This window comes from Ananas comosus, linkage group 7, assembly GCF_001540865.1.
Source record: "Ananas comosus cultivar F153 linkage group 7, ASM154086v1, whole genome shotgun sequence".
Taxonomy (NCBI): Eukaryota; Viridiplantae; Streptophyta; class Magnoliopsida; order Poales; family Bromeliaceae; genus Ananas; species Ananas comosus.
The window spans coordinates 11,127,551-11,155,385 of NC_033627.1; the positions used below are offsets into that span (position 1 = coordinate 11,127,551).

The window sequence follows — 27,835 nt, forward strand, 5'->3', positions numbered from 1 at the left end:
ATGAAAATGCATTATACTGCAGAATAGTTAATTGTGGTTTTCCTTCTTTTTTATCATAGAAAAGCATAAGCATAGTAGGCATCTATGAGAGATTAACCAACTTTATTAGCATGGACATGAACATGAACTCTAATTGGATTGTTAGTCCTATATTTTCGTTTTTTTAACCCTTCTTCTCCTTTGGTGCTCTTATTCTTTTCGCGAGCGTGACTTTGGTGAGGATTGTCTCAATGAGATCTCATTAGATAATTTGACCAAGCCATTTTATGTACTCCGTATTTTAATATTAAAGCTATGATTTAGTATAGAAGTTTTCCGTTCAAATCTTAAGATTGTACTGGAGGGAAAATTTATTTAGGAGACATCTATTATCTATTATCTATTATCTATTATTATTACTTTACATTATTTTTGGAAAAACTTGCCACATGGCAATACAAGTTTTAATGTTGTTGGGTGTGGGCTCCACCGGTTATTTTTCTTTAGTTGAACCGAATCGAATTGTCGAGTATGAATCCCATCCTGAATCGGCTCAAGTCCTCCAAATAATTTCACCTTTTTTTGCTTGAACCAAATATGGTTGAGTGAGGTCTCTACACTAAACCGGCTCATGTTTCTTGTTTTTTGTTTGCCTGAATCAAACTGGTGCCCTCTTTCTTTGCTTGAACCAGTCTGCTTTATTAGACCGAACCAAACCAATTGATTCATATCATTCATTACTCGGCCAACTTGCATTACATGTTAAATAATTATAATAATTCGAAAAAAAACTTCAATTATCAATCATATATATATTATTTTATTTTATTTTATTTATTATTTATTTATACATTATTTTTTCTAAAGTTGCCACATGGCAACTTTTCCTTCATTTTTGAGTGTGTGCTCCACCCGAACCAGCTAAAGTCCTTCCTCTTCCTCTTCCTTCGGCTGTTATTTTCGTTCTACGGCAAAATGAATTCCACCCCTCATTATCGCCTGTTTTATCGCTATTTTCTTTTCCTTTTTTTTTTTTTTATCGATGTTTTTTATATTTTTTCTAATTATCTATCCGTCGCATCGTACGGGTTACTACGCTAGTACAATAAGAGAGGACGGGGCTCTCCTCATTTATTTAATTTTTTTTTTTTTCTCTTTTTTTCACTCTTTGAAGCATTAATTTTCTCGACAGTTAAAGGACTTGCAAGTTCTCCATGCATGTGTTCTTATGACTCTTAAACCGGGTTTGATATGAGCTAACGGATCGGGATCCAAGGAAATTAATAAAATGAATTAAAATATATATAATATAAATTAAACTTATGAAAATTCGATATTGAAATCAAACTGAGTCATAATTTAAGATAATATTCCGTGCATTCATTCTTACCCCCCTATTAGTTTGATATTCATAGTTATTACTAAAATTAATTAAATACTAGTGTAGTGACTCGCGCGATGCAGCGTACAAATATTTTGCTTAGTTGTAAAGAATATGAAAACTTTCTTATAGGAATACTTAGTATGTTTATTATTATTTATTTATATTTATGCAACGATTAATAGCAGAATTATTTATATTTGTGTATACCAATTCTTCAATTCTTTTGGGGGGGCTAAACAACAAAAAGATTCAATAGGAATGAGGCCGGTTGGACTGCTTCCCGTCAGGTATTGTATTTGGGCCGCGTCCTGGGTCTTCCTGGTCCAGATTGCAGCTCTCGGGCAAACGGGCGCCGGATCCTCCCTTCTTCGCATCATCCGCAACCCGGCGGGTAATGGGCTCGCCATTTCGCCCCGACCCGCTCGTAAGCGGTAATGGGCTCGGTTCCTTCCTTCTCCGCACCACCCGCAACCCGGCGGGTCTTGGGTCCGCCATTTCCCTCCGACCCGAGTCACGGACTGCCCGCATCCACTTCCTAGATAGGCTCGGATCCCTCTTCGGCTTCGATCTCCTCCGCCACTGCCTGCAGGCAGGAGGATACCCTTGCGACTAGCGAGCCTCCCCGCGCCAGTCGAGGCTTCGCCCGCTTCCTCCGCGCCAGCCGGGCTACGCCCGCCTACTCTGCATCAGCCGGAGCTTCGCCCGAAGCCTCCATCCTCGCTGCCGCCGGATCGCAACACCAAGCCTCCCTCCCTTCGACTCTCTTGCTGCCGCCTTTATTCTCTCTTCAAACTACCGGTCTTGGTGATCGGCAGAGGGATTGCAGAATGGCCCGGGCTCCGGAAGTGCAGAATAGGGCGGGAAGGCCCATGATGCCTTCTGTTCAGGCCAGGGGGCCTCCTCCGCCTGCCCGCCCTCGCGTCGAGCCTGTCGACCGTGAGAAGGTGCTCTTTCTGTCATCCTTTCTTTGATTTCCAAAGATCATTTGATTTGATTCTCTCGTAACTGATGCTAAGAAGATGTTTGATTTTTTTGTTTCTTCAAAGATTTCGTTATCCATTATTTAGTACTAGGATAATATTTTACCTGCAAGATGATTTATCTTATTATAAAGAACAAAATTGACTTGATTACCGAATATGATATTCAATTCTAAATATTTGATCGCACTCCCTTATCTACTAAACGTACACTGTTTTAAGTTAATTAAAAGAATATATACCGGACGAGATATTCATGCGTCCAAACAGTTGGACCTACGAGAAATCTTTTTGCGTGATTGGAAGCTAGGAGTGTGGTCGAATGTTTAAAATGGAATTGCATATTCGGAATGAGATAAATCACCTTGTAAGTAAGTAAGATATGCTACCCTTCCAAATCACGGATGCCGAGGCCTTTTAAGGAGCGAAAATCTAACTCGTATCTTCCAATGAATTAAGAAAACTTTCGTATCGGATAGCTTGTCATCCAATAACTTATTCCGACGTACAAACGAGGCCTAATAATGAGAATAGGGGTCTAATAGAATTTAAACTGAGGACCTCTTGCTTTGGTATCATGTGAAACAATCCTTTGTCTTTGAAAGCATAAGCTACTACAGAACGATGTTTTTAATATTTATATTCATTAATTGCTAGCTTCTGTTGTGGATACAGCTTGCCGATCTTCTTGAGTTTTCTTTGACCCTTTTGTTTGTCTTCGATGTCATATTCCTGGTTTACAAACTTGAGTTGTAAGTATATGGGCAAAATTTATTACATTGAACTTTTAGCAATGCATGTTTTATCCTTTATGTGCATCTCCTCCTTTATGTGAAGGATTATAGAAGAAAAATTTGTTAAATCAAAAGGTGTTGTTTTCCGGTAATAGATTGCAGGTAAAAATGTATGGATACTCCCTCAACTTTAGGCCATTTTGAAACTGCCCCTTCAACTTTAAACTTCTTGATTGAGACCCCATTAGGTTTCAATTATTTTGAATTAAGTGACTATCAAATAATTTGGGGTTTCGTCAAATTCATTGATGATTTCATTAAATTTAACAATTTTAATTATTTTTTAGCAATTGAAATTGAAATGTTTAATGATTGATAGCTAATATAACTATAAATTTGTTAAAATAATTCCAACTAAAGTAAATAGATTAATTCAGTTTGAAGAAATCAAAAGTTAGGGGGGTCTCTATAAAAAAAAATTAAAGTTGAGATGGCCTATGGTTAAGGGGGTCTCCGTACATTTTAACCTAAATTCTATGGAATGGATTATCAAAAAAAAAAAATTTGATGATACCGAGAAGATTAAATGATTTCTTTTTCCTTGAGGCAAAGTAATTTTTAAGAACCCAAAGTGTTAATTTCGCAAGTGTCTATGTGACTGAGCACAGCATGCATGGCTGAAACTTAACAATGCATTGGGATTTTTCTTTTTTTGGAAATATGATGTTAAAGGATGCGCACAACGTACTATAGCTAAATAGCGATGATGCTTGTGACTAAAGAAGATTTTACAGTATGACGACGGCCTAATTGAACTTACTAAATTTGAAGTTCTTGATAATAAATTTTTGCTTACTTTGTGTTTATGTTAGTTTAATTAACATATGTTGATGTTAGGGCATGCTTCATCTTTTCCTTCGTTCTCCTTTTCAAGTGCATCATCAAATATTTAGCTAATCTTTCTTTTTAATTTTGAATTTGCAGACTTGCCCTCTCTTGCTTCGAGTTTTTACAAAGTTAGGCATGAAAACCTCCTCTATATCTCATTGGTCATTGAAATTCACTTGTTACTAATATTATGTTCTTAGGAATTAATTTAATCAGCTTTGTTACATGGGCACAAATACTCTACTTAGCCTCATGCTCTATAATGGGTCATTGGGGCTCTGTTGAGTATTCAAAGTTTAAGTTTATCATCATAAAGTTTGCTGGTATTCTTTCTTCAGTTTTTAAAGTTCATAATTTGCAGTCTCTGGAGCATTCAAATGCATAGTTGCTATTATGGTATTATGTGACATTCTAGTATATTGCTGAGAATAGGTACAAAAATATTTGTTCAGATTTTTGTTCAGATTTTGTTCACTTCTAATATTTGTTTATTGAATAACTTGCATACTTCTTCTTCTTCTTCTTTTTAACTTTTGTCTTCTGTTAAGCTTGTGAACAACCATCTGATTGCTTGCTCTTTACTATGTGTGCAAAATAACTACAATTGTCATTTTATTTCTCCTGTAGTCAGAAGAAGCCAGGATTGAAGATCAAGAAGAGAGAGCTCAATTGGAGAGGAACATGAGAGAAAGAGATGCAGCTGCAACTCGGAAGGTAAGAAAATAGAGTTGTTAGTGACGCTTCCTTCTCACTTTTCCTGAATGGACAATTACTTTAGAATATGGATGCAAAATGGCTGGTTAGAGGATACTATATTCAAGCAAGTGTTGCAATTGTTAAAGTGGTTTGTACTTTGTAGTTAATATTACCTATTTGTGCTACTATATGGCACCATTATTGTTTCTTTCAAGAAAATCGACTTTTCTTACGGAGCACAAAATGTTGTTAGAAGCTAAACATCAGTTCATTATCGAGGTATGCCTTTTTTACTTGTTAATCCGGTATGTCATCATGGATTGGGCTGGGAATAGGGCATGGACCGATACATTCATTTTGGACTAACAGATATAGACAAAAGAGTAACTACCGTATCGTATAGTCGTGTACTTTTATGTCTTCAAATGTTTGTTTTTGTTTGCTCTGTTTATCTTCAACTCAAGATCATTAGTAATGTCTCTGGTACCAAAATCAACAGATTTTTTTAATCATATAGCAGAGAATTGAAGAAAGAAATTAAGCATGACTTGGCCATTATATAAATGCCATTGTTGTAACACTAAGGGGCATTTCAATCAAAAGTTTACAGATTTGTCTCATTGCACAAATTTAATTATATAAGTGAACTAACAATAATTTGAATTTAAAACTCTACAAATTTCGATGCCCAATGTGAATATAACATTTGATTTAAATTTGAGTTCAAATTTAAATTCAAAATGAGATTTTAAATTCACAATTCAAATTCATGCTCAAATAAAACTTAGAAAACAAACTTAAAAATAGAAATTAGCTTTTGACTAAAAGTTTAAATGTTAATATGATAAGGGATGTATGGATTCTCGAGAAGAGAGGAGCCGTGGTGGTCCTCTCGGACCGCCCGGATCCTACTATCTAAACCCATAATCAAAATTTGAATCCAAATTGGGACTCACAGTTTGAACTTAAAATTTGAATTCCTCTGAACTAACAATTCAAATTCAAGTTCAAAGACAAATTTAAAATTAGAATTAAATTGAAATATTAAAACTATATTTGAATTTAATTTTGAACTGAAGAATTAAATTGAAATATTAAAATTATATTTGAATTTAATTTTGAACTGAAGAATTTAAAACTTAAATTTTGAATCCATTATACAAATTCAAAATTGAAATTATAATATAATCTAAATTCAAATTTGGATATATGTTTGAATTTAAATAATTATCATTGCAAAAATAAAGAAGTTCTTTTCTCAATCCCTCCTAGAATCAAAGTTAACCCCCACCTCCATGGTGGGAGCATTTTGGCGGGATTCAATTTTCCTCGGTATGGGAATTGGAATGCCAATCCCTCAAACCAAACACCAGGGAGAGACTCATTCTGATTCTCATTCCAAGCCTCAAATCCTTCGAACCATCCCTTAATGCATACTATATATTTGCTACTATGGTTTCCTTGTAATTGTATGAGAGTATGTAGTTACATCTTAATGCACACCATATATGCTATTTTAGTTATTACTATTTCTTTCATCTGGCTTTTCTTCTTGGGCTAATTTTTACTATTGTTTCTTTTGTCATCAGTTGACAGAACCAAAGTTAACGAAGGCGCAGGAAGGTATAGATAATGTCGCTCTCTTAATTACATTATCATTATTATTATTATTATTATTATTAAGCGATTCCTTTGACTTTAAGTGATATGTTACAGAGGAGATTATTCGAAGAACTCAAGCATCAGAGAAAAATGATACTTCAGAACTGAGGTTCTTGCGCTCAGAACTCTTTGTTAATCTTATTGTTGTTTAGAAGTTTATGTTTTTTTTTTTTATTTTACTCTGTAAAGACCGGTAGTTCATCTGCTGTCTTCCTTATGGAAGCTTCTATTCCTCTTACTGTTTTGATTTGGATAAAATTACCTTTGGCTATATCTTATTTTTTGTATATTTTATATGGCAGAAAAGTTTCAAGGCAAGTTTATTTGCAAAAGCGGAGAGACCAGAAGCTTTTGGAGATTCGGTATGTTGAAATATACCTTGTAGCTGTCCTTATTTAAGTTTATCCTCCATACAAATCCTGACTGCTTAATCCTAAACTCTGTTTTTTCAATTCAAGGGATGACATTATAGATCATGAGTATATATTTGAGGGCGTGAAGCTGACTGAAGCAGAGGAACGTGAGCATAGGTAACCATTTCTACCTTGTTTCATCTAACTTCCCCTGTTCATGCTGCTTTTAGTTATTATTACCAACTTTCTTTATTTTGGAATGGCAACATATTGATATCAGCATGGATTTATCTTGTGGTATGGCCTTACATGTTATAAGAATTTGAATTGAAGTCCTAAAGAGCACGGTAAATTGTATATGCAGGTACAAAAGAAAAATCTACGAGCTTGCAAAAGAGCACTTGGGGGATGTGGACAATATTAATGAGGTACTTATCTATCTTATTGCCGGCGCACTATACAGTTGATGATATGCTGTTATATTGTTATCATTTATGTTATTCCCTTAGCAACTTGCTTAAATGGGGGGAAAAAAGGGTTCCATCTGTTGGAACCTCAGTTGTGGTATGTGGGCCTTCGTGTTTCCTATGAAAGGCACCCATGAAAGTTGTTCTTTCCGGTTCCAAGCACATATTGTTGTCGTCTTATCTCTTATTGTATCTGAACATGCTTGTTCTATCTATTTAACATGTTCTAACTCGAAGTGCAACTAGCGAGTATTTTAGCAACTAGTAAATATTTTGTGTCATAACTGTAAGTACTTGGCCCAAATTTTCTCTAAATTCTCATGTTATAACTATTTAGGGGCAAAAAGGAATGATGCAGCTGACCAAGATATTGAAAATTAAAGCTTTTTTCCTGTATGCTGTAATTATGTAATTTTCTTCCTCCATTCAAATATTTTCCGATCACTGATTATCTTATGCATAATGTATTTAATGATAACAGTACAAAATGCCTGAGGCATACGACATGGAGGGACGGGTCAATCAAGAGAAAAGATTTGCTGCAGCTATGCAGCGTTACAGGTTTGTATATTTATAAATAACTGATTTACTTGTCAATCAAATCAAAAGGGCATGTGCTAGATGTTCTATTGTGACTGGACATGTTACTTTCTGCCTTTCACTAGTGATAAATGTCCATCTATTTTGACATCTGATTTTTTAAGATAATCTTTGTTTGCTTAGGGACCCTGAGGCTGCAGAGAAAATGAATCCATTTGCCGAACAAGAAGCCTGGGAGGAACACCAAATAGGTAGGCTTCTTATGTTATCCGATATGATATCAGCTTAACATTTTGAGGCTAGTAGCACTCACTCTTTTTTTCAGATCAGTGTTTTGAATTTGACTATGCACTTAATACAGGAAAGGCAACCATAAAATTTGGCTCAAAAGATAGAAAGCAAGCTGCTGATGACTATCAGTAAGTCTTGCAGTTTTTTTCATTTTCTGCATTTTTATGCACTATTGCCTTCAGGTGTTCTAGTGTTTGCTGAAAATTTTCATTTATTCATTGATGAAGTATATGACGCATTTTTCATTCTTCCATTTTCTTACCTTAGGTATGTTTTTGAGGATGGGGTTGAGTTCATCAAAGCATCTGTCATGGATGGAACTCAGGCATGTTATGTGAAATTCTCTTTACCTTTATGACTTTTATTACACGTACAACATAGGCTGCAGCTAGTCTGTTCTAATCTGATATACTTAATGGATGCAGTTTGAAGATGAATTATCTTCCGGGAATGATGACTCTTCAGATGCAAAAACCATGTTGGAGATGCTGCAGGTATGATATTTACTAACACTATGATCTTTCATTAGTCTATCTCTATTTTCATAGATGTCCATGGAGAGTCTTCCATTTCTCTTTTCATCGGTTGATTGCTTCTTTCCATTCTTTTGCCAGGAAGATAGGAAAAGTCTGCCTATCTATCCTTACAGAGAGGAGTTACTTAAGGCCATCCAAGATCATCAGGTTAGTTTTGTCACTCCAACAACGGTTATACTCTTTTCTTAATTAGAAAGTTCTCAAATAGACATGGAGGTGAATCAATTGTTTGATGAGCCAAAACTGTGTAATGAGGGACCTTGGTTTTGTCTCTGATTAACAGGTTCTTGTTATTGTTGGAGAGACAGGCTCTGGAAAGACTACTCAGATACCTCAATATCTTCATGAAGCTGGGTATACAAAAGCTGGGAAGGTATACGATGAATAAGATTCCATACTTAGTTTCTTCCATTCTTGACTGTCTCCTTTCCAATTCTTTTCAGTTATAGAACCATAATCATTTTCTTCATAATATGACAGTATTGTTTCAGCTTCATTTAACGAAATTGTCTTCCTTTATAGATTGCATGCACACAGCCTCGCCGTGTTGCTGCAATGAGCGTGGCCGCGAGGGTGTCCCAGGAGATGGGTGTTAAACTTGGGCATGAGGTTTGTCTCTTTCTAGCTGTTCCAAAAGTTTTTTTTTCCATATTTTGTGGCTAAGTGCTGATTAATCATTAATTCACAGGTTGGTTACTCAATTAGGTTTGAGGATTGCACCTCAGAAAAGACTGTACTTAAGTACATGACAGATGGTATGTTGTTGAGGGAATTCCTTGGTGAACCAGATTTGGCTAGCTACAATGTTGTGATGGTGGATGAGGCTCATGAGCGAACACTATCAACTGACATATTATTCGGGTTGGTGAAGGTAGACTCGATCTGGATTTGGCATTTCTTCTTTTCTTGAAGACTCGATCTTAAACATCAAATAACCTATTATTATTCTGTTAGGATATTGCTCGTTTTCGAAAAGATCTCAAGTTGCTTATTTCGAGTGCGACCCTGGATGCGGAGAAATTCAGTGATTACTTTGACTCTGCCCCAATTTTTAAAATTCCAGGGAGGCGATACCCTGTCGAAATACACTTCACGACAGCACCGGAAGCAGACTACATTGATGCTGCGATTGTTACAGTTCTTCAAATACACGTGACCCAGCCACTTGGTGACATCTTAGTGTTCCTTACAGGGCAGGAGGAAATTGAAACAGTCGATGAAATCCTTAAGCACAGAATAAAAGGTTTGGGCACAAAGATAGCGGAACTTATCATCTGCCCGATTTACGCCAACCTCCCCACTGAGCTGCAAGCAAAGATTTTTGAACCTGCACCTGAAGGTGCCCGCAAGGTTGTTTTGGCTACTAATATAGCCGAAACATCGTTAACAATTGATGGAATAAAATATGTTGTCGACCCTGGATTTTGTAAAATTAAATCATATAACCCTAGAACTGGGATGGAGTCTTTGCTAGTGAATCCAATCTCAAAGGCATCTGCAGAGCAAAGGGCTGGTAGGTCTGGGCGTACTGGACCTGGAAAATGTTTTCGCCTTTATACTAAGTATAATTACGATCATGATCTCGAGGAGAACAGTGTTCCAGAGATTCAACGGACGAATTTAGCGAACGTTGTGCTCACTCTTAAAAGTTTGGGTATTCATGACTTGGTCAATTTTGATTTCATGGATCCTCCCCCATCAGAGGCATTGCTTAAGGCTCTTGAGCAACTATTTGCTCTTAATGCGCTGAATAGCCGAGGCGAGTTGACTAAGACTGGGAGAAGGATGGCTGAGTTTCCACTGGACCCCATGCTTTCAAAAATGATAGTTGCTTCGGACAAGTACAAGTGTTCTGATGAGATCATATCCATTGCGGCGATGTTGTCGGTTGGAAATTCGATATTTTATCGTCCAAAGGACAAACAAGTTCATGCAGACAATGCAAGGATGAATTTCCACACTGGGAATGTTGGAGATCATATTGCGTTGCTTAACGTTATGTCTTTTTTTTCTTTTCTTTTTTTTCCCACTCATTTCTTTCATTGACAATATTACATTGACTCATAATTCCTATCAAGTAACTTGATTTAGTTCTGTGATATATGTTGTTGATTGTTGTTTTTTATCATGTTGATTCAGGTCTACAATTCCTGGAGAGAAACTAATTACTCGACCCAATGGTGCTACGAAAATTATATTCAGGTATTTTCAACTAATTGCTTCTACTTATCTTGAATTCAAGTTTTTGTTGCCACTAAATCAGATATTATAATTTGTAGTCTTTGCTTGGGGGATAGGTCTAACTTAGGTCTACAGTTCATATTAATACCATTCTACATTTATCTGAATACATCTTGACCGCCAACAAAGAGGACAAACCTCGGCGCGATTCATCAAAGCAATATGAAAGAAATATAGCTTAGAGCCTTAGAGCATCTTTTACTTTTGAAAATACAGAAAATTACCCTAGAATGGACCCACTCGACATCATCACTAGAGTCTTAGAATGGTGTACTTAATACTCAATAGATAGCTGTAGCTTGAAGCATTTATATTTGGTGGGTGCTGCCTTTCTTTTTTTTAGATAATTATTCACAAAACTTACTGATACTTCACATTTGTATTTTGAATCTTAACCTATCTTTTTCTCATATGATGAATTGCTATTTTTCTCCTCCTTTAAATCTACCTAGCATTTTTTGCTGTTGTTTCTGTGAGTGCTTCGATCTTCTCTTAGTAGTTTTATAAACCATTTAATATTTTATGGGTGAATGTTGCAGTAACCTGTTCACCCTTATAAATCAGGTAAGAAGTATGAAAAGAGCTAGAGATATTCGTGATCAATTAGAGGGACTCTTGGAAAGAGTTGAGATTGAGCTCACTTCAAATGCTAATGACTTAGATACCATTAAAAAGGCAATAACATCAGGTATGAGCTCCTCTTTTTTTCTGAATTTTTACCTGTCAAACACTGGCGAGATATTGAGAGAGATTTCCCTGAAATGAGTTGATATTTCAGGTTTTTTCCACCATTCTGCGAAGTTGCAAAAGAATGGTTCTTATAGAACCGTCAAAAACCCCCAAACAGTATATATACATCCAAACTCCGGACTAGCACAGGTAAGTTGCTATACTGCGCTTCACTTAACTTTTCAAGTTTTGAGCTTGCTTCTTAATGGTAGTAAAAATAGAATTGCTAGCTCCATGGAAGACCTGTATTTGGACATTTGTGTACACTAAAAAAAACGTTTTTTTACCTGTTGGTTTCACTTGATTCCTATAGGTGCTTCCGCATTGGGTGATATACCATGAGTTGGTTCTCACAACGAAGGAGTTTATGAGACAGGTGATTATTTATGCTCTTTTGTGTAATGTTATGATCCGAGGGCTCTTATGTAGATTCTATGAATCTTGTTTAAAACTTGAATTTTGGATGTAATGCAGGTTACGGAACTGAAGCCCGAATGGCTTGTAGAAATCGCGCCACACTTCTATCAGCTTAAAGATGTCGATGATTGTAAGACAACTGTTGGTTTTCTTAGATTTATAAATTTTTGGATATATGATTGTAACTGAGATTCTTTTTTGTTTTATGTTTTCCCCAAATTGTTGTAACTAATTAACTTTTTACACAGCCGGAGCGAAGAAATTACCTCGTGGGACAGGTCGTGCTGCATTGTAGGAGCTAGCTCCATTTTATGCACATTTTTAGCACAGGAGGAAGCCGTACAGATCTCCCTTTTTTTTCTCTTTTTTTTTTTTTTTTTTCTTTTTTCAAGTTCTGTTCGGGCCTATTTGCCGCCTCAATTCTTAAGCAACTGACACAACCTTGCACTAACTGTTGTTTATTCCTTCCCTGTCCTGGCCAGTAAAAGAATTGATCATTTCTCTGATAATTTGGCCATATTCCCGAAGTGTGAAGTGCAACAACCCATTCTCCATAAGACTCCTTCAGCTTGGCTTGTTCGTAGGCCAATGATAAGGTACAAGGGTGAGGCATTACAAGCATGACTTCTAGTTCCTTATATCCTTTCACCCAGCTGTACGCAATGCAAGCTTCTTCCAGGCTAGAGTTTCGAAGCAGCATTTGGATCCTTGAGTCCTCAATTCTCTCTTGATATACTTCCATTGGCCTTTTTTGTATGCGCTTAGTGAGCCCTTCAACAATACTAGTTAAGCCTAGGCTATTAACTCTCTTGCAATCTTCTGTAGTAATCGCCTTCGCCATTTCTTCAATTCTAATCATTGCAGATTGACCCAGCATACCTTGTGTTTTCCGATGGATTACCTTTTGTAACCTACTTGTCATGATAGACTTGTGAGAGGCTTCTCCTTCAATGCTGTGAAGTGTCACCGTGTTAGGTCCTGGATCAAAAGGCACTTGCCTATATTCCTTCATCCAATCGATTCCAAGCACTATGCCAGAGCTTTTGAGCCTCAATTCTCTTGAATCAGCCAAGAATTCGTAACCTGGCTTCTTCCTTGCAAACTGAGGGCAAGAATCTTTGCCCAGCACCTTGTTCGCAGGGTCTGCTATCACTATCAAGGGTGCAACAGCATTAAACTCAACTCTGGTAGCTTTTGCAATCCTGAAGTCAATGAGGCTATGTAGGTTTCTATCATCATTCAAATGTAATGGGGCTTGGTTATCTGACTCCATGATACTTATAGCCTCATAGACCTTTCCTTCTTCTACTTGTTGTAGCTCACATCTTTTTTCTTTTACTGTTTTAGATTCAGCACCCATTTCCCCTTTTTCATATGCTGGTAACATACGCAGGGAGCTATCCTTGCATTGCTTTCCCGTAATATACTCCTCTCCGTATCCATAGCATCTCCCATGCATCGTTGTTCGCTTACTTGTAGCAGGCCATTGTGGGTTTGGTTCTTCTTCACTTTCTTGCAGCTTATGAGTTCCTAGCGGAGGTTCTTCACCATTGTTTGCTCGGATAGGAGATGGAATGATGTTATCTCTAAGTTGGCTTCTATCTGAACTTGAATGCTCTATGTTGCGTGTTTCGACACTTGGAATTGGCTTGGTAGGAGGTGGTTGAGTTGCATGCAACCTCAGCAATCCCTCAGGTCTGCTGGCACTATCACTCAGCTTTACATCATGCCCATTACTGTCCTCCATCTGTAGAATTCCAAGGTGCTTTTGCTCTACTTCCTTCACTGCAGCTGGTTGGTCGATTACGGAATTAGTTAGTGAACTCACTCTTTTCTCTAGAGGAATGGGTATGGGTATTAGCTTTTTCTCTTCTTTTGGAACCTGCACTGTTATCTCTTCTTCTCTAGCATGCACAAATCGGCTCCTAATCAACTCTAGGAGTTGTTCATGTCTGCGGGCATTCTCCTGCATCATGATTTCGTGCCTCCTTGCCTCTTCCTTTTGTAGTGCTTCAATTAAGACATCTAACTTTTGATTAACATCCCGAGCACTTTGTAATGCTTCTTCAAAGCTTTTGTTATAGCTAGTGGTTTGTTGCTGCAACCTTGTTCCATTAGCCATTTTTCTATTGGCTCCAATGAACTATCGTGGTGCCTATAATGCTCTTTGAGATCTGATGACTGTTCCAATCAAGAGAACTAATCCTTCAATATATTTCCATTTGCAGCAATTTAACCAATTGTATCTCAACTCTGGAATTAAAATTGGGGAGCAAAACTTGATTACCTGATGCCTGCAAGGTGTTTGATGAAATTCCCCTTCACTGGCCCAATTTTAACTATGATACTACCAAGAACCTGTTGCTTCTATGACCCCTCTATCAATTTGATTCAAGTAGCAATGATAAAGATTCTTGTGATGTTTATCAGGTTTGATCCCTTATCAACCAATTCTTGCATGCATGCAATCAATGATTCAAAAGGATGCAAAGATTTCTACAATACCTGATGTTATAGCTTTATAAAATCAAATCGCCTCTCAACTAGTTGCAATCTGATACCACTTTGTTACCGTAGTGGCAATGTCTCCAGTCGCTACTGATTCTTCCAATTAGATCTGATGCTACCACTTGAGTTCTTGCTCCAGGTACTACTCGAGATCCATTACTACATTCTTGTGATATCCCACCATGATGCAAGTATCAGTTTCATCCCTTCCCTGGGATCGAAACTGCTTTGATACCAATTGTTATGTACCGGATGATTTGGGGATGATTGGGAGGTGAGTTTGTGAAGGAAAAGGAGAGGTAGAGAATCAGAGAGAGATAGGGAGTGAGATTGGGAGGAAGAGAGTAGGGTTTTAGAAGAATTAGAGGAGGGTTTTGGGGAAGGAGAAGAGAAAGGACTGGAGAAGAAGAGGATAATTGGGGAAGAAGACAAGCTAATTCATTTCCATTACTTCTTGCAATTACATCCTGTTACCTATATATACCCTATACAATTTGTACTGAAATGTAATGAATCAACTCTTCGAGGGCTTTACAGCAATTGTCAATTGGGAACGCGGGACTAATGGGTTGAATTCATCAGGCGTGTGGGCCTCTGGTGGGCTTCACCTGTCCAAACCGCTGCTAGCGGGTCGGTTGGTGGATCGCGGGTCGCCTCTCTGTCCGCTCCGCCAACTGCGGGTAGTGGGCTCGCCTTTTGCGCCCGCTCCGCAGATTCGGACATCCGACCCGTAGCGCCTCCTTCTTCTCCCAACTGCTTAGATTCGGTCGGATCTCCTCAATCTCTCTTCTCCTCCTCTGAGCGCCATGGATGCCCTAGCACCGTCGCCCGCCGGAGTTCCGCCTGACGCCCCTGCCGCTGGTTCACCCTGCCGGCTCGCTCCCCCTCCAACCTGTTGCTGCCATTTATTTTCCTTCTAGCTAGTAAAGCTGCTACCTTTACTAAACTTCTACAGCTAACTACTACTATTATACTTCAGGTCGTTACATACTGTTGTAACAAATTTCGATTCAAAATGTACCACACATAGTAGAAATTTCTCAACATATAATTAATTCAACCTTTTTATTTTTGTTTTGTTTTGTTTTGTTTTGTGAATCTTACCAGAAGTAAAAATGAAATGGAAAGCCTCACATCCAAGTTCAAAACCTGTTTAAATGGCGTTAATGCTATTGTTTTATTTTGACATGGATTGATCTATATTTGAACTTGGATTGTACTATGGCCATTTTAAATTTAGGCCCTCAAATTTTGACCCATCTTTGAATTCATTCTTTGTCAGTATCACATAATCGTAGCAATTTAGTATAGAACTTTTACTTTTGGCTATTGCTTGCCCTCGTGCAAGCCATGCATATTTATGTTTCCGCTTGTGCAAACTATATACATGTTGTTATCTTGTTGAGCCTTGGGCGGTCAGGGGAGGTGCTGTCCATTCGGCATCTGTTGACGTGCCCGAATCGACCAAATAGACGGGCTTGGGGCGTGACATTTTCCCCTGCATGTTGTTAAGAGCATCCGGCATCCCTTAATCCTAAAGGTCTACTTTCTCCAACTTATTTTTGTGGTGGTTCCAACCGATTGTGTTTTGAATTTCTACTGATATTCTCTTTTCCTGTGTTTGCCAGGTTGCCGCAGCAAACCTCTCGGGAATTTTGGTCTGCTCAGCTCCTTTCCATTGTGCTCTGCTTCCTACTCTATTTAGTACGATTTCTCTACTTACCACTGCTGGTTCTGATACATTAATGTGTGGTGCCTACTTTATTCACTGTGATTTCCTTTCTTATGTTTTGCTGTTAGTACATTTGAGTTGCTATTTTCAAAGTGAGATTTTGGGTGTTGAGTGTTGGATCCTAACTCCCAATTCATGTTTTTTTTATAGAATGTGTTTCTTCTTTCCCCTCCCATTTAATTTTATGTTTTGTTTTTACTGATCTCCTTTGACAGAGAGTTAGTATAACAATTGCCTAATTACTTGCCTATACATATCAACTGGGTCTTACGATTTGTCTTCTCCAAACATGCTACCACAAGTTCCTCAGTTCATTCTTCCGAATTGGCTTAACCAGAAAGTCTGACGCACCTTTCAGCATGCATTTGAAAACCATGCTAACAGAATCATGTGAAGACATCACTGCATAATCCACAAATAAGAACATTAGTATTATTCACATGGATACATAATACTCGGAAAAATAGAAGATACACTTTTGAGTCATACTTATAACGGGAATATTTTTGCAGGTCTCATATTCCCTTATCATCGAAAGTAAACCAAATCCGGACATCAAGGGAAGATCTACTTCAGTCAAAACAAGGTCTATAGAGTAAGATTTTTCCTTCAGCATCTCCCACGCCTTCACACCATCTGAGGCTGCAGCAACTACCAAAATAAAGGCAACAAACAGCTATGGTAAAAATTCAGCTTTTACATAAAAGGAGAAAATTGTGCAAAGGTTGATTGCCTAATCTGCTAAAGCATGAAAATCATATAAGTTCCCAAGCACCCTCGCATGCTAAACTTCTAATGATCGTACAGTATTTATCAAGCTGAACCAAGCCGGGGAGGAGCAACGTGAAATGGCAAGTTAGTGGTTGCTCGACTCCCAAACATTGTATGGCAAGCTTCATCTTCATAACTGGACCATATTCAGATCGGACAAATATCAGTTTATGGCAAATATCATTTTAATGACAAGCTATAAGCGTGACCATCGAAAGATTTGATTCTTCTCTTCCTGCTTGTATTGAAACATATCATTGAAAATGAAGGCGACCTCAAAATCCTTCTGTAAGTTACGAGTCAAAAGATTGAACTGTTAATTCTTCATAATATCTTTAAAAGTAGGGGAGGAACCTTTGGTCACTCATTGTATGATGTATATTTGTACGTGTTTAACACCCAAATTCTCTTACAGGATGTGGTTTGTGCTCTGGAATGGGAAAGCATGGCGATTTTATCGCGGGGAACAGACGCAACGGCTATTCAATAAACACAGCTTTAATTTTTTTTCTTTTTCTTTTTTGAACTTCTGCATATTTCGGCGAGGAAGTTCTTCTGGCAGGCGCGATGGGGACATGTTCATCTCTGAAAGAGTATTGGGATCTTTGTTTGTTTTATAAATTACTGATGAATGTAACCTTTTAAACTTTATTCTTCCGTAGCTGAGAACTCAAATTACACTGTATAATCTGTCGAGTATGCAGGTATTTTAGAAAGATAAGGAATCTCCCATTATTATAATTTTGTGAAAATTTTTTATGGCATTACAGGCATTTCAGGAAGAACGTTTTAAATTGTTTGATATTTTTGAATCGAGAGGAACTTCAATTAAGCAACACGAGCTTGATAATGTCAAAGATGTACCTACATAAATCTTTTTCTTTTTCGTTTAGATTGCTGTTTTATTTTGATTTTTGAACATTCTGCTTCTTTTACCAATCTGAACAGATAACTGAGCTAAAGGTGAAGAACCAAATCCAGCTCACTTAGCTCAAGTTTTTATTTTTATTTTTTCCCATTTGGTTGTGCTTAACTGGTTTGAAGCCCTCCTCTTATTTTGGGGAGGATAGGGCCCACATACCTACAAATTTTTAGGATTAATTACACATTGGTTCTCAAGCTTTCCCCTATTTTCATTTTGGTTCCTAATATTTTTTTTGGCAATCAAATTTTCAAATGACACTTCTAAAAGAGGTTTTAAAATTAGCGACATTAACATATCATCCACTTATTTTGGAGGGTCGTGGGGTTTTTGATTTTGGTCCTTAATCTTTTTTTTTCAATCCAAATTTTAAATCTCTTGATTTCATCGCAATAAAATGGTACTGTTAAAAAAAATTTTAGAATTGAATTCCAAATTTTAAATTTGAATTTTTTCTTTATATTTATTATTATTATTATTTTATTATTACTACTATTATTATTATCTTTATCTTTATAAACAGAATCCTAAAGAAAGTCTCTCTTTATTTTAGGGGTTGTGGGGCCCATATGTAATTTTTTCTAGAAATTAATCGCAGATTGGTCCCAATCTTTTTACTATTTTTTATTTTGGTCCTTAATTTTTTTTTTTACAATTAAATTTTTTAATTACAATAATTTACTGTAGTAAGACTTCTCCGCCACATCGCGCGGGCCCTTAGCTAGTTTTTATGAAAAGTGAAGAGTAAAGAAAATTAAATTTGCTCTTGTAAACTAAAAAAGAGAAAAGAAATATAATAACACTTATGATAACTAATTATAATGTTTACACTTAAAATTACACAGCGTTTGGAATTATAGAAAAATTGCCTGATAAAAATTTTTTTAAAAAAATAAATTTTATATTTATCATCATATATAAGTAATTAGTAGGTACAGTCCTACTAAAAAATAGAAAAATATACTGCAATATTCTTTTCCTCTAACGCCGTATTAGAAACTATTATTATCAAATGAACATTAGAAACTATTATGACCGACCGTCCCTAGAACAAGTGGCAAAAGCTCGGTGGTTGGTACCCGAGACCCAAGTTCGAATCCAAGTTGATTCACATTTTCAGTTAAGTTTATTTCTAAATAAAATAAACGAAACGGATAGCGTGCTACCTATCTCTCAAAAAAAAAAAAAAAAATAAAATCTCAACTCTACATAGAAGTGGCCAAAATCTTATGTCTCCATTTATATGGACACTCTGGTATGATCATACACTTTNCTAAATAGTTTGAAGAATTTTATATTAAAAATTTAGATGGTTTGTATTGCTCTATACCGTTAGACAAGAAAATGTCTTATATTGGTCGTAACAAACGGTTGATTTTGCAATTATTTGATCATTACGTAAATAGTTTTTAAAATTTATGAAATTTAGTTTCTAGAGACTTTAAATACTCTAGATTAATTTTAATGGTTTCGATCATCGATTCGGAATCTCTATTATTAAAAACGATTTAGAAGAACGAAAGTCTTCGTCTCTTAACAAGACAGTAGCTAGACTTAGATTAATTACATCTATTTGACGTCAATAGATTCTTTTTGGTTTTTTTGTTGTTGTTGTTTCGTTTGGTACTACAAAGAATTTACCCTAAGAACTTGTTAGAGTAAATTATTTGTATGTACTTGATATGAGTATAATTATTACTTTGGTGAATAATTATTTGTAAATATTAATGAGAGTTCTAGCAGGATGCTTTTTTGGCCATGCTTTCATAGCATTAGAGCAAATCCAAGAGAATGAGGAGGTTTACTATGTAGCAGCTATACCACATCATTTATAATTAGTTAATTACATTTATTTTTTGAGAGGAAAATATAATAAATTTTTTTAAAAAAAATATAATGAAATGGGTGAATTTTAGGAGAGTAATTTGATTAATTAAGAACGTTACGTAGTCAACGTGACTGTTGCATACCCATTTGGTTCGGGGTTAAGGGGTGGAATAACCCATTAACTCCGAAGTTATTCCCAAACACCCCCCTGTGAACATTTTTTATTTTACAAGGGGGCAAAATGTATGTTTTTTAATTGACGGGGGAAAAGTGAAAAATTGGATTTTGATAGAAAGTTTTATATAATTTAACCTTTTCTATTTATAACCATCAACTAGTTCGTATTGCATACTTCTATCTATACTACTTTGGATACATACTGGAATGGAAACTTGCTAAACTCTGGGGGGCTAAACAACAAAAAGATTCAATAGGAATGAGGCCGGTTGGACTGCTTCCCCCGTCAGGTATTGTATTTGGGCCGCGTCCTGGGCCTTCCTGGTCCAGATTGCAGCTCTCGGGCAAACGGGCGCCGGATCCTCCCTTCTTCGCATCATCCGCAACCCGGCGGGTAATGGGCTCGCCATTTCGCCCCGACCCGCATATGTGGTTCGCCCGCCCGACCCGCTCTTAAGCGGTAATGGGCTCGGTTCCTTCCTTCTCCGCACCACCCGCAACCCGGCGGGTCTTGGGTCCGCCATTTCCCTCCGACCCGAGTCGCGGACTGCCCGCATCCACCAGATAGAAGTTTTACGCTTCCCAGATACGCTAGAACCCCTATTCGGCTTCGTCTCCTCCGCCAGGCAGGATACCCCAGCGAGCCGACCCCGCACCAGTCGAGGCTTCGCCCGCTTCCTCCGCGCCAGCCGGGCTACCCCCGCCTACTCTGCATCAGCCGGAGCTTCGCCCGAAGCCTCCATCCTCGCTTCCCCAGGATCGCCACCTCCTTCCACCGGATCGCCACACCAAGCCTCCCTTCGACTCTCTTGCTGCCGCCTTTATTCTCTCTTCAAACTTGTAAACCTACTATTTTTACTGCTCCCTCTACTGATTACTTCTTCTATGACCTACTGTTATTCAGGCTGTTACAGATACATCTTTTAGGGCAACTTATCGTCACTTTTTTATTTTATTTTTTTTTTCTTTTGGGGGGCCGATCTTGGCGATCGGCAGAGGGATTGCATAATGGCCGGGGCTCCTGAAGTGCAGAATTGGGCGGGAAGGACCATGATGCCCTCTGTTCAGGCCAGGGGGCCTCCTCCGACTGCCCGCCCTCGCGTCGAGCCTGTCGACCGTGAGAAGGTGCTCTTTCTGTCATCCTTTCTTGATTTCCAAAGATCATTTGATTTGATTCTCTCGTAACTGATGCTAAGAAGATGTTTGATTTTTTGTTTCTTCAAAGATTTCGTTATCCATTATTTAGTACTAGGATAATATTTTACCTGCAAGATGATTTATCTTATTATAAAGAACAAAATTTACTTGACTACCGAATATGAAATTCAATTCTAAATATTTGATCGCACTCCCTTATCTACTAAACGCACACTGTTTTAAGTTAATTAAAAGAATATATACCGGACGAGATATTCATGCTTCCAAACAGGACCTACGAGAAATCTTTTTGCGTGATTGGAAGCTAGGAGTGTGGTCGAATGTTTAAAATGGAATTGCATATTCGGAATGAGATAAATCACCTTGTAAGTAAGTAAGATATGCTACCCTTCCAAATCACGGATGCCGAGGCCTTTTAAGGAGCAAAAATCTAACTCCTATCTTCCAATGAATTAAGAAAATTTTCGTATCGGATAGCTTGTCGTCCAATAACTTATTCCGACGTACAAACGAGGCCTAATAATGAGAATAGGGGTCTAATAGAATTTAAACTGAGGACCTCTTGCTTTGGTATCATGTGAAACAATCCTTTGTCTTTGAAAGCATAAGCTACTACAGAACGATGTTTTTAATATTTATATTCATTAATTGCTAGCTTCTGTTGTGGATACAGCTTGCCGATCTTCTTGAGTTTTCTTTGACCCTTTTGTTTGTCTTCGATGTCATATTCCTAGTTTACAAACTTGAGTTGTAAGTATATGGGCAAAATTTATTACATTGAACTTTTAGCAATGCATGTTTTATCCTTTATGTGCATCTCCTCCTTTATGTGAAGGATTATAGAAGAAAAATTTGTTAAATCAAAAGGTGTTGTTTTCCGGTAATAGATTGCAGGTAAAAATGTATGGATACTCCCTCAACTTTAGGCCATTTTGAAACTGCCCCTTCAACTTTAAACTTCTTGATTGAGACCCCATTAGGTTTCAATTATTTTGAATTAAGTGACTATCAAATAATTTGGGGTTTCGTCAAATTCATTGATGATTTCATTAAATTTAACAATTTTAATTATTTTTTAGCAATTGAAATTGAAATGTTTAATGATTGATAGCTAATATAACTATAAATTTGTTAAAATAATTCCAACTAAAGTAAATAGATTAATTCAGTTTGAAGAAATCAAAAGTTAGGGGGGTCTCTATAAAAAAAAATTAAAGTTGAGATGGCCTATGGTTAAGGGGGTCTCCGTACATTTTAACCTAAATTCTAAGGAATGGATTATCAAAAAAAAAAATTTGATGATACCGAGAAGATTAAATGATTTCTTTTTCCTTGAGGCAAAGTAATTTTTAAGAACCCAAAGTGTTAATTTCGCAAGTGTCTATGTGACTGAGCACAGCATGCATGGCTGAAACTTAACAATGCATTGGGATTTTTCTTTTTTTTGGAAATATGATGTTAAAGGATGTGCACAACGTACTATAGCTAAATAGCGACGATGCTTGTGACTAAAGAAGATTTTACAGTATGACGACGGCCTAATTGAACTTACTAAATTTGAAGTTCTTGATAATAAATTTTTGCTTACTTTGTGTTTATGTTAGTTTAATAACATATGTTGATGTTAGGGCATGCTCCATCTTTTCCTTCGTTCTCCTTTTCAAGTGCATCATCAAATATTGAGCTAATTTTTCTTTTTAATTTTGAATTTGCAGACTTGCCCTCTCTTGCTTCGAGTTTTTACAAAGGTAGGCATGAAAACCTCCTCTATATCTCATTGGTCATTGAAATTCACTTGTTACTAATAATATGTTATTAGGAATTACTTTAATCAGCTTTGTTACATGGGCACAAATACTCTACTTAGCCTCATGCTCTATAATGGGTCATTGGGGCTCTGTTGAGTATTCAAAGTTTAAGTTTATCATCATAAAGTTTGCTGGTATTCTTTCTTCAGTTTTTAAAGTTCATAATTTGCAGTCTTTGGAGCATTCAAATGCATAGTTGCTATTATGGTATTATCTGACATTCTAGTATATTGCTGAGAATAGGTACAAAAATAAAAGTGCGATAGAAAGGCATTTGTATCTATCTTGTTTTCCACAAGAAGAAAACATATACCGCTGATGTAATTTCCATTTTTATTTATGCCGTGTTAGCATTCCTGTGGATCCCGTCCACCTATGCTTTCTTTTTACTTCTTTTTGCCAAGTTGACCAGTCGATGCACTAGCTAATGCATGTAGGCTCTTGTTTATTACGTTTACTAGGTTTAGATTTCTATGATCTATTGGATTTGATTGCCCGCAAATGTGATAGTCAGTGGATTCAACTTTAAAACCATTAGACTTTAGTCAAAGAACTTACATTGGTTTGTGGACTGATGTTTTGAACATGGAACTTTTTTTGTTTCTAATTTCTTGGTTACCATCTTCTATGTATGGTTTAGTTTTGTTTTCACATCATTATCTTAATTCGAGCACTTTGCTTGCCCCATACAAAAGGCTTAGAATGACAACTGAACGATAAGATAACACAGAACACTCCTGCAACTGGCAGTTGCCTACTAAAAACTGAATTCATTCTTTGTTATAATATCATTCTTTATTAGCATTAAAATCCAAATCACTTTATTAAGCAATATGATGTATGAAATGTTGATTAAAAATGCATGGAGATCCCCTATACTATATCTGATTCTAAAGTTGCCCTCGCAACTCTTATTTGTTTGATTTACAGCCCCTGTACTGTTAATTACTCGTAATAAACCCTTCTGTCAATAAAAAAAAATTGGGGATTTCCATTGTGCCTCAATAATTGACATAAGGTAAGGAGGTCGTTGTGACCACCTCCAAGATTGTGTTGCCGCCAAGGGCCAAAAGAAGGAGCTTGACCTTTGTTTGTATCTATTCCCCATCATCATTTTTGGAGGAGGTGGGTCATCCATTTTCCATTGTTGCTGCTGTTACCCTAGGTCTTGGCCGCTTCTCTACGTTTCGTGGCTCTCATGCAATCATCAACAGTAAAGAAATGAAAATCCCCAATTTTTTTTAGTGACGGAGGCGTGTGATTAAGAAAATTTGATAGTACAAGGGGTGTAAATTACAATAATGAAAGTTGAGGGGGCAATTTCAAAATCGGGTATAGTACAGGGGTCTCTATACATTTTAACCTTTTAGTTCTGTGTCTGCAGTAAATTAATCACAAGGTAATTTACTTCGCCAAGTCGAAACTCACGGATTGAATAGAAATTTTATATTGTAGTATATGTTGGAAGGCTTAGCCCACATAGCTAAGAAATACCTATATATGCTGTTAAAAGAACTTAGGTAACAAAAGTTGATCAACATGCATGTATGGAATGATAAAACCTTTTCTTTTAAGGGAGGCAATTTCCACTCTGCAATTCAGTACAATAAATTTATTGTGTTGCTTAAGATTCGTTGGCATGTGAATTATTATTGCCTCCAACCCTTTCAGATGACTCCTCCAAATCTAATGTTGGATGTTGTTCCCATGTTTATGAGCTTAACCTGTCTATTTATTGTTGTAAGGCTTCTTCCTGGTGTTAACTTTTCTAGATGATATGATGTCCTCCATTTCAGCACCATTTTTTGTCACATAACTGGCTGCGGATAAAAATTTGCAACCTTTAACTGTTTGCAGGCTGATAAATATTCTGACTCTTGAAGTGCTGAGATTTTCACTCAATGCTAGTTGATTTCTGCCTGAACCAAATTATTTCTCTAGCATTAGTTTGCTCACTGATCTGGTAATTGCCATGAGAACATAAGAGGACGGAACTTTTTGTTTCTGATGAACTCTACATGAGTTCTGTAATTGCTGTTATAGCATGAGAGTATAGAAGTTGTTATGATTCTGATGAACTCGTTAAGTTCTTGTCCTGTTTACGTTTGTGCCCATTGCTTCTTTAGTCCAAGCATGTGAAGCTACTATTAGTTGCCTTACAGAAGAAACTGCACATGTGCATGTTGCTCTGTTTAATTTGGGGAAGAGAAAAATGCATTGATTTGCTTCATAGTTTTGTTAGTCTTTGATTTTCTGTCGAACGTTATTTGTACACAAAAATGCATTGATTTGCTTCATAGTTGTGTTAGTTTTTGATTTTCTGTCGTACGTTATTTGTACGTTATTTGCTTCATAGTTGTGTTAGTTTTTGATTTGCAATCCATGGATTAATCTGAATATTGTTCTTTTATTTTTGCTTATAAGAGACAAAATTATTTTATGCGAATGGTGCTTACTTTATGGGTGAATAAACAACACCCAACAACATCAGATAAGATATTTATCAGGAGTAGAAGTAGGAACTGCTCCATTTGTGCCATCTATGCATGGTCATGTCCAGATTGGTTATTGATTGTTAGAGGAAAGTGTAATTGGTCCTGTCGACTCTCATAGAATTGAATATTTAGCTGATTGACGGTACACAGAAAACATAGTTTAATTAACTTCGTTAATTATGTAAGAAAAATGGGAGTCACAGAAGAACTTCATTTGATTTCTTCAGAGCGTGCAATTTAGATTTTCTCAGAGGGAACATCAAATTGAGCTTTGGTTTGTTGATTCACATGATTCATTTTTGAGTCAGTTGTACGATGTGCTGTAATGTCTTAAATGACTGACAATATGTTACTGCAAATTAAACAGATTGGTGGGCATCATCCGAATGAAGACTTTGCTGTGAGAGGGAAGGAGCCAAAAGATGAAGTCCAAATTTACACATGGAAGGATGCGACTCTTCGTGAGCTCACTGATTTAGTAATGGATTCCCACCGACTATCTTCATCATTTTATTTACTTTTTTGAGTAGAAAAATAAGAAGAAAAAAAAAAAGAACTGACCCTCTTTATAGGTTAAAGAGGTAGCTCCTGCTGCTAGGAAGAGAGATGCGAAGCTCTCATTTGCTTTTGTCTATCCAGATAAGAATGGACGTTTCGTGGTGAGACCGGTAAGATTTGGCTTCGTATATAGCGAAAAAGAAAATAATTGTAGGTAGTGCTTCTTTGGGAATAGCGTGAAAATAGTGGTTAGTGGTGAATATCCCCACTATCCCACTAAGCGCAGCTGGAATTGCTGCTGACACCACCTGGGATTAGTCAGATATCCTGACAGTGACCCTATTTCCTGTGAGGACAGAATTCCGTTAGGTGGGATGGAATTATGATATCCTCATTGGCAAGCCACTATCCCAGCTGAAGTCCCACTCTCTCCAACAAAGAGTGGGGACCAGACTTAGGATCTAAAATATTTAATAATGTTTTTCACCGTCCTTGTGCTAGGAATCCCCGAGCCAGGCACTACCTTATAGTGTAGCATTATCTTCCAATGATAATATCTTCTAAATGTTCTGCTGTCAACGTAGCTAACAGCATCACAATCTGCACTAGAGAGATACCCCACTTTTGTTTCTTTAAACAAAATAAAGAGAATCCAAGAGCTCTGGCTTTTACTTGTTAAAATAATTACAATTATCTTTGGTAGCTTTTTCTAGGCGAGTTTTATTTAAGCAAACCACTATGAGAAAGTTACTACCTTTACTGAAAAGTGAAATTCCTTTGCAGTTTCTTTGCTACTGTGGGATAGCATTTATATAGCTGTTCCCAAACTAGAACTCTCTTGATGTTACAATTTCCTCGATGTTACTAAGAAATAATTAACTTCTTCTGGTGTAGCTTGGTATTGAGTATTGGCGGCATTATAACTCGTAAGAGTTAAAATGTGCAACTAGTCCCTATACCTTTCCCATATTACAACTCAGTCCTCAACACTAGTCCTGTAACTTCTCCACTTGTTCCATTTGCATGCCGGGAATCACAGGACCTCATGATGACTGACTTTATTCTTCTACTTTACTACAAATTTCCTGTTTTGATTCGACTTGAAACAGGGTTAAAATGGTCATTTCACATGTAAATATTCAGGTACTAAACACCTCATTCAGGAGAATTATCCATTTTGGACAGTCGAGGATACAACAGCAACATAAGGGAAAATTTGATGGATTAATTTTTTTTTTTAGTTAAAAGTTGGAGGACTAAATCACAGATATCCTGATAGTACTGGGAATATATCAATACAATTTTTCGTCAGCGATTTTAAGCATTGGACTAGATGAGCATTCTCGTCAGTTAATTATTAAACCTGTTATATAAGCGTGGTGTGGGGAAACTAGAATTCATTAGTTAGACTCGAGCGGCTCGTTTGTGGCTTTCTGTCCTTCATTATGTTTAGAATAGAATTTTTTAACCGTTTTTTGTATCTTGATATCGAAGGTGGGGATGACCTTTTCATACGGAAACGGCAGACTGGACGACGGAAAGACGCTAGCAGAACTCGGCTTTCAGGTGAGAATTAACTCAAAATTTTGATCTACAGTTGCCACCCAAAATTGTTCAGGAAACTTTTGTACTGATTCAATCTCTTGTGTATCTTGAAGATAGGGGATTACTTGAGTGTTGCTATCCTCTGAAAGGTATTAGTGTTGTGGAGGGCCGGAAGACTGCTCTGATAAATGATGTTTTGTGGTTAGCTAAGTGGACTTGTTAAAAAGTTGTAATCTGCTTACCGGTGTCGGCAATCGCACTAACTCTGCCTCCTTGAAGTCATTCTCTGATTGTCACTTGATGGAATTTCAAATAGATTTGGGTTTGAAGTGCTCCTTTGTACTGAATTCTATTGATTTTGTGTGCCTGCTGTATTTTTGAAAGATTTCTGGCATTGGTATTTGAATTACCTAAAAAATCTAGGGCCTAAGGTAACAAACTCACTAGACACACTTTTGAGGGGTAAAATGGATTAATTCAAATCCAGCTACTATCCG

The 27,835-nt window shown here is 37.0% G+C and overlaps 2 protein-coding genes across 12 annotated transcripts; both read left to right on the forward strand.

Moving 5' to 3' along the window:
- Window positions 1,743-27,721, forward strand: LOC109712856. The gene is made up of 8 exons (XM_020236640.1): window positions 1,743-1,842; window positions 20,343-20,674; window positions 20,831-20,959; window positions 22,708-22,740; window positions 25,663-25,773; window positions 25,868-25,963; window positions 27,288-27,359; window positions 27,452-27,721. Exons 1-8 carry the CDS (start codon window positions 1,758-1,760, stop codon window positions 27,482-27,484), a joined length of 891 nt encoding a protein of 296 aa, XP_020092229.1. The 5' UTR covers window positions 1,743-1,757; the 3' UTR covers window positions 27,485-27,721.
- Window positions 4,593-14,939, forward strand: LOC109712855 (pre-mRNA-splicing factor ATP-dependent RNA helicase DEAH1-like; the record flags this gene model as incomplete). Of its 11 annotated transcripts, none has more annotated exon segments than XR_002216984.1 (25): window positions 4,593-4,679; window positions 6,251-6,284; window positions 6,378-6,432; window positions 6,626-6,685; window positions 6,782-6,853; window positions 7,041-7,104; window positions 7,625-7,704; window positions 7,867-7,934; window positions 8,045-8,102; window positions 8,242-8,299; window positions 8,400-8,468; window positions 8,589-8,657; window positions 8,794-8,883; window positions 9,033-9,119; window positions 9,199-9,381; window positions 9,465-10,505; window positions 10,650-10,712; window positions 11,316-11,439; window positions 11,530-11,630; window positions 11,794-11,856; window positions 11,955-12,027; window positions 12,146-12,196; window positions 12,283-13,592; window positions 14,126-14,327; window positions 14,475-14,939. XR_002216984.1 is itself a non-coding variant. In XM_020236635.1 (23 exon segments), coding segments are annotated over 22 exon segments (2,646 nt in total), but the record flags the coding sequence as incomplete, so codon positions are not given.

Coding starts and splice junctions, on each gene's coding strand:
- LOC109712856 (XM_020236640.1), top strand. CDS start 1,758: ATGGGCTCGCCATTTCGCCCCGACCCGCTCGTAAGCGGTAATGGGCTC. Junction 20,960..22,707: donor AGCCTGTCGACCGTGAGAAG/GTGCTCTTTCTG, acceptor TTGAATTTGCAG/ACTTGCCCTCTCTTGCTTCG. Junction 27,360..27,451: donor TAGCAGAACTCGGCTTTCAG/GTGAGAATTAAC, acceptor TGTATCTTGAAG/ATAGGGGATTACTTGAGTGT.